General features: G+C 37.8%; 1 protein-coding gene across 1 annotated transcript; it reads left to right on the forward strand.

Annotated features, from left to right (window-relative positions):
• Positions 1-358: 358 nt before the first annotated feature.
• On the forward strand, positions 359-15,242 carry LOC140171732 (uncharacterized). The gene is made up of 13 exons (XM_072195045.1): positions 359-591; positions 1,427-1,636; positions 3,238-3,435; positions 4,857-4,924; positions 5,925-6,203; positions 6,506-6,679; positions 8,997-9,112; positions 9,526-9,600; positions 10,275-10,360; positions 10,806-10,875; positions 12,090-12,239; positions 12,833-13,146; positions 14,186-15,242. Exons 2-13 carry the CDS (start codon positions 1,428-1,430, stop codon positions 14,274-14,276), a joined length of 1,830 nt encoding a protein of 609 aa, XP_072051146.1. The 5' UTR covers positions 359-591; position 1,427; the 3' UTR covers positions 14,277-15,242.

The following is a 15,242-nucleotide window of genomic DNA, read 5'->3' on the forward strand; positions in this document are numbered from 1 at the left end:
GTTATCTCCTGTTTTTGATAGTAAATCAATGTGCATTTTGCCGAGGATTCATGCAGAAGCAAAAGTTCAATTCGGTATAATTAACTACTGCCTGATTGTTAGTCTGTAAATTCTCAAAACACCTATAAACCCATATGTCCTCGTGTATTCTCCTTAACAGAACTTCTTTTGTACTAAGGTTCATGATATTATAATTATGTTGTATATTATTGTCGTCTCTGCACTATAATTTCTTTTAAAAACTGTGCAACAACATCCAAAATTTAGAGTAAAAAAGACAACCTACCGTATATCAATAGGCCCTTCACCTTTTATTTGACGTCGTGTCTCTTTTTATCCCGGGCTTTTTATTAGGAAGAAAATCCTGTCATCTTCCAGCGATTCTTCAGTGAGTGACACCAGTGTAAGCTCCGTTCATAGCGATGAAATAAGTGATGTAGATGCTACCCTTGAAGACAAAGAAAAAGAACAGGCGATACAAGAAAAGAAGGCACTAATAAAAGCACAAAAGGTTGAACAAAAACTGACTGAGAAGAAAGAAGAGAAGAAGGAAGAAAAAAAGGAGAGAAAACGAGAAAAAGAAAAAAAGAAGTAAGTATATTAATATTTTTATGGATCGATCAATATTTACTCAGTAAAAGCGAGTGAACACACACTAGGATCCAAAACATTCTCATCTATAGTGCGCAGTTTTTTAATCCCAATACATTTATACATTCATTGAATGGCCTTTAAAACGTTGGATACAAAAACTCATACTCTGCAACTTGAGGTCAAATTTTGCACTCTGATTGTTTAATTAAGGTTATTGGACTATGCTATTGGGATGAGGCCATTGTGGTCCATACATTTTTCAAGGACACAACATCTTTGCAGGTATAGGGGAGAACACGAAATTTTAAATTAAGACACTTGATAAATCCGGGGTTGGGCACGAAACGTTGAAACGCGAGGAATTGGTTGGGTTTTTTTTTCTTTGGAAAAGTTGTGAATGCATGCAATTCCTTGTCCCGATACAAAGGCTGAATTGGTATAGTTTGCTCTTTCGTTCCAGTTCTTCACCCGGTTCTTCGCCAAGTTTCCTCTTCTAGCATTTATTATTAAATCCTGTTGTGTTTCCTCTCCCGTTATTTTGCATGATTCATTACTATACTTTGTATAGATGAGTTGACCTCAATGTTTATCAACAAAGGCAAGGGACTGGTATATCGATATGCTTGAGTGAACCCCAAGTAACCACTACACTGTTCAATCGCCTTATTGTGATGTGGCGGGAGTTTTAAAAACACGAGCCCTGAACAAAATATGATGCGCTCGCATACTGCCAGGCAAAAAACAATGGAAATTGTGATGATGCGTGCGCATACTGCCAGGCATTGACGTCAGAAGTCAACTCATCTATACGACGTAACTATAATTATTTCAGGATGAAAAAGGCAATCGCGAAAGAGCTAGAGCGAGTAAGTTCTGCAAGCTCGGCCAGTAGTGTACGAAGTAGTGATCTGTCTGACATGAATGACGTCGAAGATGAAGAAGAAAAACAGAAGATGATGGAAGAAATGAAAGAAGAAAAGAAGGAAGAGAAGAAAGCTGTGAAGATGTTTCGGAAGGCTATATCTCGTGTCTTGAAGAAACAGTAAGTTTCATTATCATACCATCATACTAAATATAATTAAACAGCGATATAGATGTGATTTGTTTATGTCAAATCATATCTGGGGATCAACAGCAAGAAAGGAGCATCTTAGTAGTGATCGCCTAGATAGCAGTTAACCTCCGTGTGAGGTCTGATGGCCGGCAGTTTATAGCAGGGATATGTGCCATGTGCAGGGAGAGCATTCCAAATACGGGGTATTATGTTTATTGCAAGAAAGATCTCTGGTATTAATTTTTGCAGATGCATGGTATTCTTTTGAAATAAATTGTTATCCTGTACATCATGAACATTGAGAAATTTTGTGGTCGCCTGCTCCGCAGCCAAAGGATGATGATGATGATGAATGTAACAATGTAATGTAACATTTAATGTAATGCAATGCAATGCAATGCAATTAATGCTACGCTATGCTATGCAATATGCGTTGCGATGCAATATGCGATGCAATATGCGATGCAATATGCGATGCAATATGCGATGCAATGTGCAATGCAATGTGCTATGCAATGTGCGATGCAATGTACGATGCAATATGCGATGCAATGCGATGCAATGTGCGATTCAATATGCGATGCAGTGTGCGATGCAATGTGCGATGCAATGCGATGCAATGTGCGATGCAATGTGCGATGTAATGTGCGATGCAATGTGCGATGCAATATGCGATGCAATGTGCGATGCAATGTGCGATGCAATATGCGATGCAATATGCGATGCAAAGTGCGATGCAATGTGCGATGCAATATGCGATGCAATGTGCGATGCAATGTGCGATGCAATATGCGATGCAATATGCGATGCAAAGTGCGATGCAATATGCGATGCAATGTGGGATGCAATATGCGATGCAATGTGCGATGCAATGTGCGATGCAATATGCGATGCAATGTGGGATGCAATATGCGATGCAATGCGCGATGCAATGCGCGATGCAATGCACGATGCAATGTGCGATGCAATGTGCGATGCAATGTGCGATGCAATATGCGATGCAATGTGCGATGCAATATGCGATGCAATGTGCGATGCAATGCGATGCAATGTGCTATGCAATATGCGATGCAATGTGCGATGCAATATGCGATGCAATGTTCGATGCAATGTGCGATGCAATGTGCGATGCAATATGCGATGCAATATGCGATGCAATGTGCGATGCAATGTGCGGTGCAAAGTGCGATGCAATGCGATGCAATATGCGATGCAATATGCGATGCAATGTGCGATGCAATATGCGATGCAATGTGTGATGCAATATGCGATGCAATGCGATGCAATGTGCGATGCAATATGCGATGCAATGCGATGCAATTTGCGATGCTATATGCGATGCAATGTGCGATGCAATACGATGCAATGTGCGATGCAAAGTGTGATGCAATGCGCGATGCAATGCGATGCAATGTGCGATGCAATGTGCGATGCAATGTGCTATGCAATGTGCGCTGCAATGTGCGATGCAATGTGCGATGCAATGTGCGATGCAATGTGCGAAGCAATATGCGATGCAATATGCGGTGCAATACAATATGCGATGCAATATGCAATGCATTTTGACATTTTCTTTCTTCACACAACAGACAGGAGCCTGAGGATTGGGTGTATGATGACACGATAGATGACTCAGGAGTTGTTCGTGGATCCCGTAAAAAGAAGGAATTCAAATATCTGCCACCAAAAGAAGCCGTCAAGACCATGGTCAAGATGAGCAAAGGCAGTACACGAGGTCTCACTGAGATGATTACAAAAACGGATGGTAGAGGAATGGAATGGTTTGAGTAAGTATACAAATCAGTAGCGTAGCCAGTGGGGGCAGGAGGCAGAGTGACTTCCGACAAAAAATGAAAGAGAAATGTGCCCCTCAGACAAAAAATCAAAGAGCGAATCGGGAAGGCAAAGGAAAAGAAAAGGGGCAAGGAGTCCGTTTTCCACCCAAATTCATCCTGATCATGGGCCAAAATAGGGTAAAATACAAACAAAAAATGCGCGCTACCCAGCAAACACAAAACGTTTTCGACATCATTCGCAAAAGGTTATAAAAGGTTGTCAGAAAACGTTTAAATGTCGGGTTATATAAAGGGTATATTAAGAGTATAAAACGTTTTCATAAACTTAAAAACATTTTTGATAATCTACTGCTCAGCAAACAAAAATGTTTTACAGAAAACGTTTAAATGTCGGGTTATATAAAGGGTATAAAAACGTTTTAATAACATTCCAAAAACATTCTTGAAAACTTGATACAAAACATTCTAAACAGAATGTTATTTTAGGGTTGAAAAAATATTTTGCGAAAAATGTTTGCCCATAATATTTTCAATAACGTTTTAAAAACGTTTTCATGACCTTTATATAACCCGACATTTAAATGTTATTAAAAGGTTTTGAAAAAAACATTTTAAGAACATTTCTGTGTTTGCTGGGTTCAAATATTTTAACATAATGTTATTTAAGTATTGACACAATATTTGGCAAAAATGTTTGCAAAAATAGTTTACTATAACATTTTTTGTTTATATTTAAAAATATTGTTGTAGTGTGTTTTCATACAAAACGTTTTAAAACGTTATCATGACCTTTCTATAACCCGACATTTTAATGTTATTAAAACGTTTTTACCTAAACCAAAAGCCAAAATATAACTTATTTAAAACGTTTTTAAAACGTTTTTGTGTTTGCTGGGTACGCGCACATTGTCCACATTGGGCCTTTTCACCCAGATCATGGGCCAAATAGTGTAAAATACATTTTTTTTGTTCGCCACGCGGGCACATTGTCCCAATAAAGCCTTTTTGGTAGCTCAAAGACTTGTACATTCTCTCTAAAAAATGGTATACATGCATAATACCCGATAATACCGGGTCAAAATTATGCATTTGCGAATTTTTCCCCGAAAATTTTATTTTGCCTCCCCCCCCCGACCAAGAAAGCTGGCTACGCCCCTGATACAAACACACGCCCCACATACCATTATAGATACCACCACACGCATACTTCAAGATGAGACAACAATTACCACACCAATGTTGTTTTACCAATTATCGCAATACCATTTATTCGAAATCTCTTATAGCTAGACCACAAATTTTAATTCTGTGAGCTAGACCCTGACCATAGATATGCAAATCAGCACCAGACATAATTTCATTTGTGAGATATTTGTAATGTTAATTTACATCTGTATTATCTTCATTTACAGTGAGTGGCAAAAGAAACGTGAAGAAGAGAGACTTGAAAAGGAGAGGCTTGCCAAAGAGAATGGTATCGGTAAGTTTCAAAATGTCAACATTTATTGACAGTGTGATACTCTAGACTGCTGCCCTCAGTCGTCATTCGTCTGGATTGACGACTGAGAAAACTATGTGGAAAAAAAGTGACGGATTTTGCAACAGGATTCCTGTGGCATAGAGCATGCGCAGTTGTGTCCAAATTGACCTTTTGACCGAGTTTGTTGTTTTTAGAAGTTCAGAGCGCGATCTTGTCACAGCGGCGCGGTACAGCGACGCGGTACACGGGCGCCGCTAGTCAGTCGCGCTACGGCGCACAACCAAAGTCGCATTGAATAGTTTTCAGAAGTCCGTCATGATATTGGCTGTAAGATAATCAGTCGTCACTACGAAGCATACACAGTACATGCGAAGTGTAGACGGCTGATTGGAATTAGTCTAGTGATACTCATTTAAGTTCTCCGACTGAATAATCATATTACCTGGGAGTAAAGTATTGTACTTTTGAAATGTTGAATCCTACATGCTTTATAGATGTTTATTTTTCGTTAAACTGAATGCAATTTTGTCATTTTTCTTGATTGTATAAGTTAGCAACTATTTTAAACTGTTGCAATTTGGTAGTTCGTGGCATCTTACGAATATAGTGAGCTTTGGCCAAAATAATTGCATTGGTCATTTCATAGCGAGTCTGTAGAAGAATTCATATATCACAGATATACTGTTGTAAGTCCTGTGGTTCTTGAGTTATGTTATAAAGAGGGCTAAAACAACAACGCTTTTGTAAAACGCACATAACTCATTAACAACAATAAATCAAGCAAGTTTTCAAAGCATATGACTTGCAAAATGAACTTGTGCAAAACATCAAAGTGTTATTTTTCAATAATATATTGATTTAGATAATGAAAATCGATATTTTTTGGCTGCTTCGACCCACAATACCTAGTCTTCCCTTAAATCAAATAGATCAACACACTTAGGCCTATGACTCTAATCATTTTTGTAATTATATATTAACATATTTTATTGCTCAACAGATGACGAAGAATTCCAAAGTTTATTAAAATCAGCCAAGGATAAACTTGAAAGGGACGAAAGAAAGCGTAAAAATGTTACCAAACGTAAACCTAAGGTACTTACTCATCTGACCCACGATAGTAGCGAAGAGGAAACTACCAGCGAAATCTCTGAGATACGTCTACAATCGCGTAACGATGACAACGTAACCAAGGAGGATGACGTAATAGAAACTCTTCCTACTGAAGGTTGGGCGGGATTTGAAGATCCACCCAGCTCACCTTCAGAGCTTGGAAAAAGTAAGCATGCCTAAATTGTTTTCAGCATTTTGCGTGTATTGACCATTGATATGATTGCAAAAAAAATCGTTCCCATTTGGCCATTTTTCGTCCCATTTTTAATCATTTTAATGACACTTTTCTCTTTGCCGTCTCCATTTATATTTTATCCCTGAAACATTTCTTCTTCCGGCTCCCTGCTAAGACTGTCACTTATTTCAATCGAAACTCGCATGTATTTTCCCATTACTTATTGGTACAAAAGTCAACTTGAACCCGGTTCATTAAATTAATGCATGTTTCTTTTTTCCTTGCGTATACAGTTCGTGGAGTTCGCAGAGTCAATAGATTATTCAAAGAAAAACCAGAGGCCATGCAATCTCATCTTCAGTTGGTGTTAAACACGGCCACCGAATTACAATCAGATAAACCAATCAACAATAATGAGAGGCCTACTACGTCAAACAACTCAAATAAACATGAAATCAAAATTAAACGTAAGTAAATCTTTACACCCTCTATGCATGGAAGACAAATCTGTTCACCTTTAGGCTGCATTCACATAGAAGTATATGCCTACTAATACTGTATACGGTATACGATATACGCTCATTCCAATCAGGCTGAGTTCACATAGATGTATACTACCGTAAAAACTCGATAGTTAGCATATCTGCTTACTATCGAGCGCTTTTGAAAACATGAAATTGTACCAAAGTCCGGCGCTTTACCAACTGAGCTAATGGGGTTGAGACACAAATTTGTAGGTTTACTTGTTCGTATGTAGGGGAGAGCGGGGAGTGTTCGCCCTATTTTTTTCTGATCAGCCTAGCGATGTCAATTTTAAGGTTAGGGATGACCTGATTAGCCCATGTGAAAGCCCTATGTCTTAGCTATATATGACCACAATCTCAGAACTATAGGCCTTACAATAGCAACAGGATAGAGCAAACAAAAAAGTTTTGCAAAGTGGCGAACTTGCCCCATGGGGCAGGTTCGCCCATATGGTGGGGTAAGTTCACCCTAATCACAAAAAAGGTTTAAACATTGCGTAACAATAACATAGGTCCTATTCAATGCAAACATTTAGCAAGAGTATACAGGGCATTCATTCTCTTCTGGGAAATCACTAAATTTGTTGCAGGGGTCGGGTCAAGGCAAAATGTAGGGGTCCAAAGTGAGCTTAAACGTATAATGTTTACAACTTCGGGGGATTATGGATTAGGACATAACGGTGGTATGTGTAATACTGATACCACATAACTTTAAAAAATATGCTTTTCAGTAGTTTTACCTTGTATAATGGTATAATTATCAATATTTTGCATAATAGGCTGATGGGACAGGTCCGCCCTCCAGTTTGGGGCAAGTTCGCCCGGGGAAGATATAGGGCGAACACAACACGCCCCACACAGTGTCGACAACCAGTGTTATAAATATAAACTTAATACTCCGTTGGTGAGCGACGGGCGATTAGTATTTCACCGAACGCAAGAAAAGGAAGCCTACCGTATATCTGATTGGCTAGATATCGATCGCTTGAACGCTCAGAGGTGTAGTACAAACTCAAAATGGAGACATGTATTCAATTCGATTGAAATCGATATTCTATTATTGACGCAGATAAAGAAAGTCAGTAATGTATTGCATTATAGATACAGCAGCTGGATCTTACACGGGTTACCATGGAAGAATGGGGTTACTTTGTATAGTTCATTTCTCAAACAGTTGAAAATATCACAATTTTTACTTTGGATTTCAAAATCTTTACTTATAAAATGCAGTAAAATCTATCCACATCAAACAGTAAGGCCCCGCTAATTAGTGTATTGCTTTTCGAGTTAGTGTACTGGAAACAAAACCTGCGTTTTACCTGACCACAAATCGAATTTTCTATAATGGCAACACATGTGTGGTACTGATCATCATGCACAAATCGTAGAATAGAAACTATGCGGCAGGCTCGGTGTGATATCTCATATCATGTAAATGGTATGCTTATCCTTAGCTCGGCCTATCTCGAACAAAATCGCCATGCGTAGCTTTTGAAAAACGAGAGGATTCGCCGTACTATCACAGCAATTTTTGACACGAAGATATAGGGATGATGACGATGTGCCCCATCCTCAAAAGCGCGAACGTGCCCCTTGTGCACATTTTTGTATTTTCTTCAGGGTATGCAAAAATAAACAAATCGATTAAGGAGTTTATAACTACATTAAATCTTTAACAAATCCCATATGTTCCAAATACAGATTTCCATTAAAACCATCTGTATTTATGTATCAATGATAAAACAACATTATTAATGCAAGAAAAAATTACGTTTTGGTGTAATTTTTTTGTTTTGGCTGCAGTTCGATGAACACGTCCCTATATGTCGCGTAGCGAATATGAGAAGTTTATCATGACCTATGTCACCTAATTTTGCCATCACTAAATTCCTCGATAGCCGTAGTGCTGAGAAACAAGGGGTGGGCGAACCTGCCCCTAGGGCGAACACTCCCGCTTTCCCCTAATTATGTGTATCGATGATTTGCTCAAAACCCTTTACACTTTTGTGGATGGGGCTCTTCATGTTTGCTTGTTTCAAACCACCCGATAGTAAGCACATATGCTAACTATCGAGTTTTTACGGTATGTGAACTCAGCCTGATCGAATGAGCGTATATGGTATAGCGAATACCGTATACCGTATAGTTCTACTTAAACGCAGCCTTATGACTAAAATGTTTCGTGGTGGTCAATCAATCAATCAATCAATCAATCAATCAGTCAATCAATTAAATTTAAAATTACTTGATTAAATTGCAGATACAAGTATTGATTTTCTGTCGCATTACCGACTGATCGAAGCCCCTAAGATAGAACCATTCGGACGAGCGTTCGTTGTTGAGGATGATGATCAGGATTGCTGTCTTGAGTATCAGGTAAGAAAGCCTCGTTACGTTACACAGTCCCTTAAAGTTTTAACCAATATTATTCTTGTGTGGGCTTTATTTTTCTCAATATTTGAGCACAAACACCGCCAGTGGCTTAGGAAGATTTTCAACATGGGGGGGGGGGGGGGGAGAAAATGAACATTTCTTGGTGACCCATTCGGGGGTCCCGAGGGGGTTCCACGCCACGGATTTAGACAATTCGGCAAAAAATACGTCAAAACACCCATTTATCCGATTTATGATGAAGTTTTTTCACTTCACCTGGAATTACTGGGAGATGGGTTGAAGGACAGGGTATTCGAACCCACCAGTTCCTAAGCCTAACTGCTATCTCAGGCACCGCTCCGACTCGCCTTAACCAACGTTAACCGTTGTTAGGTTTCATATATGCTTCGTTATAGGAACTGCGGAACGCCCTCGACGGAGTACAGAGCCTATCCGAAATAAAACGAAAACAAATTGAATACGTTTTGAAGGTAATGTATAATAAATTTATAGTTCTCATTCATTATTCATAACGATTTGATCCGGAGATTTTATGAGATGACGTTTAAAACAGACGTAACAGACTAACTTGGGAATATTGTCTACGATGGTAGGCTTAATGCAAAAGTCAAAAATAATTAAACCCTGGCCCTAGTCCTAAAACGACTTTCGTGAAAGTAACTTGAGAATATTGTTTAAATGGCAACGCAAAAGTCAAAAACTATAAACCCAAGTCTTGAAATGTCTTTAAAAAGTACTTAATGCACGTGAGCAATTCCAAAGCAGGCGAGCTTGCATTGTAATAAATTTCACACTAATTTTTTAAGATGCGCATTACAAGTTTTAGTATGTTTTTAGCAAGTAGCAAGTGTAACATTTCCCATGGCTTTCTGCTTGACCCCTATGACTGTTAAAAGTAACTTATTGATCATGGATGATGGATAAGTTAAGTTAAATACAAAAGAGAAATAACACTTCCAACTTTTTTCGAGGAAAGCAACGACAAATAATTTTATAGGACCATTCCGAGCTGGACTTAAGTGAAATATTGCTCACCGAACATGCATAACTGAAAGAATCGCTTGACCAAGATTATACTGAAGATAGAACTAATTCGTATTATGATATTTGATAATGAACTATGTTTTTGGTACTCACTGAACAGGTACTAGACATCGATGAACACACCAAGGTTACGTTTAAAATGTTTGCCGTTGTCGCTGCAGTGTGTGAAAGAATGTGCTCCATGGAGTAAGTATACATAAAACTGAAAGTGTGTTTCCGCACAAATTCAAATGATTTTCAATCTGCAATGCGATTAATAACTATGACGGATTCTAAATTTAACATACTACCGCAGAATTCCATGCCTCTAAAAGAGAGAGAAATGAAAGAGATCCCCCACAAAAACTTTGCAATATATTACAATAATACATGTTTGTACAGCCGCCTGCATCAGTAATATACTAAGTAGTTGCTCAAATTCCAATGATGTTTTTGTAGAGGGTGTCTTTCGTCTCTTTCGTCAAAAACACACTATGGTATGCAATTGCAGGTGGAATCATACGGTATTACTTCTAAAAATATAATATTGCGATAGGCAGTCTGAAAATGGATACAACAGCGCCGGTTCGTGTGGGTTCGTGTATAATAATTGTGTACTTGTTTGTATCACGTTTTGTTTATTTCATTTCAGTCCATTTGGAAAGTATCTTGTTGACCAGTCAGACTTGATGGATATAGAAAGAAAAATGACACTATACAAGGTAAATTAAGGAGAGCGCGGCGCAATGGTTAGGGCACTTGCCTTTAGTCCATGAGGTCCCAGGTTCAATACCCGGCGGTGGCGATTTGCTTGGATATTGACTTGGAAAAAAAAAGTCTGAAATTAATTGGCAACCTCTGTAGATTAAATTCAGACTTCTGCTCTCCCCATGGTTCATTTAAAATTGGGTAAATGAACCATGAAAGTACTCCGTCCTTCGGAGGGGACGTTAAGCCGTCGGTCCCGTGTGCAGAGAGCCATACCTGTACATGTATCTCGCAGAGTAGGGTGTTAACCCCTGACTGTTCCCAACCCGTCCCGGTGTTCAAATGGACACCAGTGGAAATAAGCTTCAATAGAGGCTTTCTTAGGTTATCCAGGGTTGTCAAAAACCCGAACAGAACAAATCAAATTATTATGGTATTCTGATCCAGACTCTGAGACCAGAATTGGGTTTTTTTTCCAGGTTTTTTTTATTTCTGAGAAAGAGGGGAATAATGATGATGGGGGATGTCGAAAACTTTGCTCAAAATTCGGCATTTTGTGCCCAAATTAGTTTTCGGTGATTTGTTTATTCTGACTATATGGGGCAACCGTAAAGAAACAATTTTACCATGATATTTTCTTAGCGTACAGGCCTAATAAAAAACCTGTTCTTTAAATGTTAAATATAATTTCAGCAGATAATTTACCATAATCTTAATTTAATTAAACTGGAGTCAAGACTCCAATATATTTAGAGTTTTAAACGTATCGTGTGATTTAGGCCTATGTCTGTTTCTCTTTTATAGTCTATTTTGTTGGTAACAATGTCCTTTTAGGCTTTTACATCATTTTTGTTATAAGGTAAAGGTAAGCAGTGATCGGAGTGCCCATCTCTCTTTCATTAGCGATTGGGTCAGACTCCTCTATGTATGTTGCTATAGGGGGATCGCTACACCTCCTCTACAGCGAGTCTGTTACCCTTCCCAGCATTTAAGAATGCCGATACCCATTTATACACCTGGTTGGAGAGGAGTAATCGAGATAAAGTGCCTTACTCAAGGACACAACACGATGGCGTCGCCGGGGCTTGAACCCGCAACCTTCCGATTACTCGTTCCGCTCGGCCACCGCCATACCCGCCCAAAAACTAGTAGATCTGCTTTTCTGCTTCTAACTTTTGAGCACGATGCAATTGGCACTAATGATAACCTGTTTTTTCTTTCTGTTCAGGCCATGTTTTACTGCAATATCAACGCATCTGAGCATGGTGCAAACCATGTCAGTGCCGAGTCTATACGGATTGAACTCCTTGCTGGCGGACTCAATAGAGAACAGGAACGCTATGTTATGTCACGAATGAATGTCAATGAAAATTCAGAGGTTTGTTGTAAAAGTATTTATCCTAATAAAAATGTATAATGTATGTGTGCAGGGGTGGGTTTGTGTGTTTGCATATCGAAGCTTTCATGTTTCAAGATTGAGTCATATGACAAATTCCGGGGGGGCACTAGATCTATATAGGTATGCGTCATATGCCTCTCAATCTACGCTCTAGGCGGCTCTACACCCGATGACCCCCTTTTTTCATCCGTTATACACCCAATGACACCCTTTTTTAGACATTTACACCCCGGGGTTTACACCAACTCTTCGCGTGCGTTTATTTTAAACAAATTTGGCATTTTTGTGGCACATGGTAGATTCAAAATGGCAAATTTTCACTGTCAATGACCCCAAGTTTTTAGCGGTTGCACACTCGGACCCCCATTTTCTTGGCGCCCAAACTGAATGACCCCTTTTTCGACAAAAATCTACACTGATAGGCAGATGCAGTATATGCCTGCGTCACTTCTATTTTCGAGTGCCCTCGGCCTCCGGCTTAAATTTTATTATCAATGAGATTCGGAGCAATATATTTTTTTTATTATAATGCGTATATTTATCTTTATGGCCATTTATCTTCTTTTTTTCAGATATCGTTTTTCGATTACATGGCCTACATACCACTATTTCTCTCGATGCACGACAACATAGTTGATAACCCACTCGACATGACTGAAAAATACCATATCAGTGCCGACAAAAACGCTCCTCGTGACATGAACCCTCTGGGGCTGCCCCTCAAACCAGAGTTTCTTGATGCGCCCAAGGAGATCAATCCATCAGGAATACCTCTGGGAAAACCAGTATTACAAACACAAACAGTAGAGGAAGAAGTACATGAAGAAGAACAGGAGGAGACTGAAAAGTCGGATACAGCAAGTATAAGCCTGCCTCCTTCAGAAAGGTATGTAATTTTCTAGTGCTATTGTCGACATAAAAAATATTCCGATATGTCGACATAAATTTGGAGTTGTCGACATAAAAAACAGAAGTCGGGTAAACTAAGAAGTGCCAAAATACCCCCAACTGAAGTACTGCATATTAGTTTTACATTTATTTATTTATTTATTTATTTATTTATTTATTTATTTATTTATTTATTTATTTATTTATTTATTTATTTACATTGTTTCAAGAAGTAGTGATGAATCCGTCCGACTTGTTATCGCCTCAACGAGTGGAATAGTAGGCCTATTGCATGCATTTACGATGGATTTCATTCATTTTGAGATTAATGTGAACAAATTTGAATTACACCGGCTTCAATACTTATCCTAAATATTGGGATTTTAATTATTCCGACATGTCAACATGAAAAAATCATTTCGACAACAGCACTACTTTTCATGTTTTTTTTTTTTTTTTATTTATTTATTTATTTATTTATTTATTTATTTATTTATTTATTTATTTATTTATTTATTTATTTATTTATTTATTTATTTATTTATTTATTTATTTATTTATTTATTTATTTATTTATTTATTGATTGATTGATTGATTGATTGATTGATTGATTGATTGATTTTTTTTAATTGATTTTTTTTATTTTTTTTTTATTTAATTTCATTGTTTCAAGAAGTAGTGATGAATCCGCCCGACCTGTACTTTATAAATTGTAATTATACCTAGAGATGTCAACAGAGATAGAGTGATTACTCCAACAAAGATTAAAATTTTTTAGATTATATTTTGTACGTACAAAAACCCAATATTTGTGAATTTTCTGAAAGGTCAAAGGACAAAGTGTCCCAAAACTGCAAAAACTGTCCTACAATTCCAATGCCGATTGGGCTTATTCTACTGTAGGCCCTATGTCTTTTCGATATGATGGAAAAGAAATCTTATAAGAGGTACCACAAAGATATCTTATATTATTAGGAATAAATATTATGATGGATTTTTGGATATTGAAAAAGGTTTTATGTATTTTATCTTGTAGGTGGTCGTCCTCATCTTCCCAGCCATCAAGTGGAAGAAGCTTAAGATCAATGGATTCTGCTCTTCCAAGCCATCAAGTGGAAGAAGCTTAAAATCAAAGGACTCTGCTCTTCCAAGCCATCAAGTGGAACTGTGGAAGAAGCTTAAGATCAATGGACTCTGCTCTTCCAAGCCATCAAGTGGAAGAAGCTTAAGATCAATGGACTCTGCTCTTCCAAGCCAGGGAAATTGTTGCTATACATAGGCCTGTCATATGTATGAAAGAACAACTCAAATTCATCCTCTGTGTCTATTGAGCATGGGAGAAATAGCATGTATGAAAGAACTACCAAAGTCTATGATTTGAGTCTTGTAACACATTGATTGAAATCCAGTATGTATAAAAGTCCACTTGTAACACGTTCATTACTGGAGAGTGACTTTTGGAAAAAAAAATGGGTTTAATCAAGGAAAATGTGTGGTTTATATTACATGGCAGAATGCTTATCAACATTATACATACCTGTGTGCTTTATTTTGTATTATCTTACTAGTGGTAATCTCATTCCAACATTATTGTCTTTGTATATGATTAAAAAAACCCACACAAGTCCAGCATTTAAAATGAACACCACGATGTCCCTGAAATGCTAATCGTCATACCTAATACAGTTTAACCTACTCATTTGCACGTAAAACTTACCATATTAACCAGGTAAATCTAACTGAAGGAATTAAAATGATACACATGTTTTTTTTCTCAAAATCACTTCCCATGGACATGGGTGGGTTTTGAATTCGTGTATTCAATTATAGATTGGTCTTACAATTATAGTACTTGTTTGTATATGCTTGTATCGGTAATTAATTTGCTCAAACTCCATAATATCATAATTTGTCAATGAATGGTGTCTGGATTAATTTAGCTTTCATCAAGAGCACTCTGTGTGCTTGTAGACGAGGTTTTACGGTAGTCCAACAAGATTCTCTGAATACATAAAATAGATATACTGTAAAACCATCTATTAAGATGAATGGACTCTGCTCCAACAAGACTCTCTGAATCTATGCCATAGATA

Source organism: Amphiura filiformis, chromosome 15, assembly GCF_039555335.1.
Source record: "Amphiura filiformis chromosome 15, Afil_fr2py, whole genome shotgun sequence".
In the NCBI taxonomy this organism is placed as follows: Eukaryota; Metazoa; Echinodermata; class Ophiuroidea; order Amphilepidida; family Amphiuridae; genus Amphiura; species Amphiura filiformis.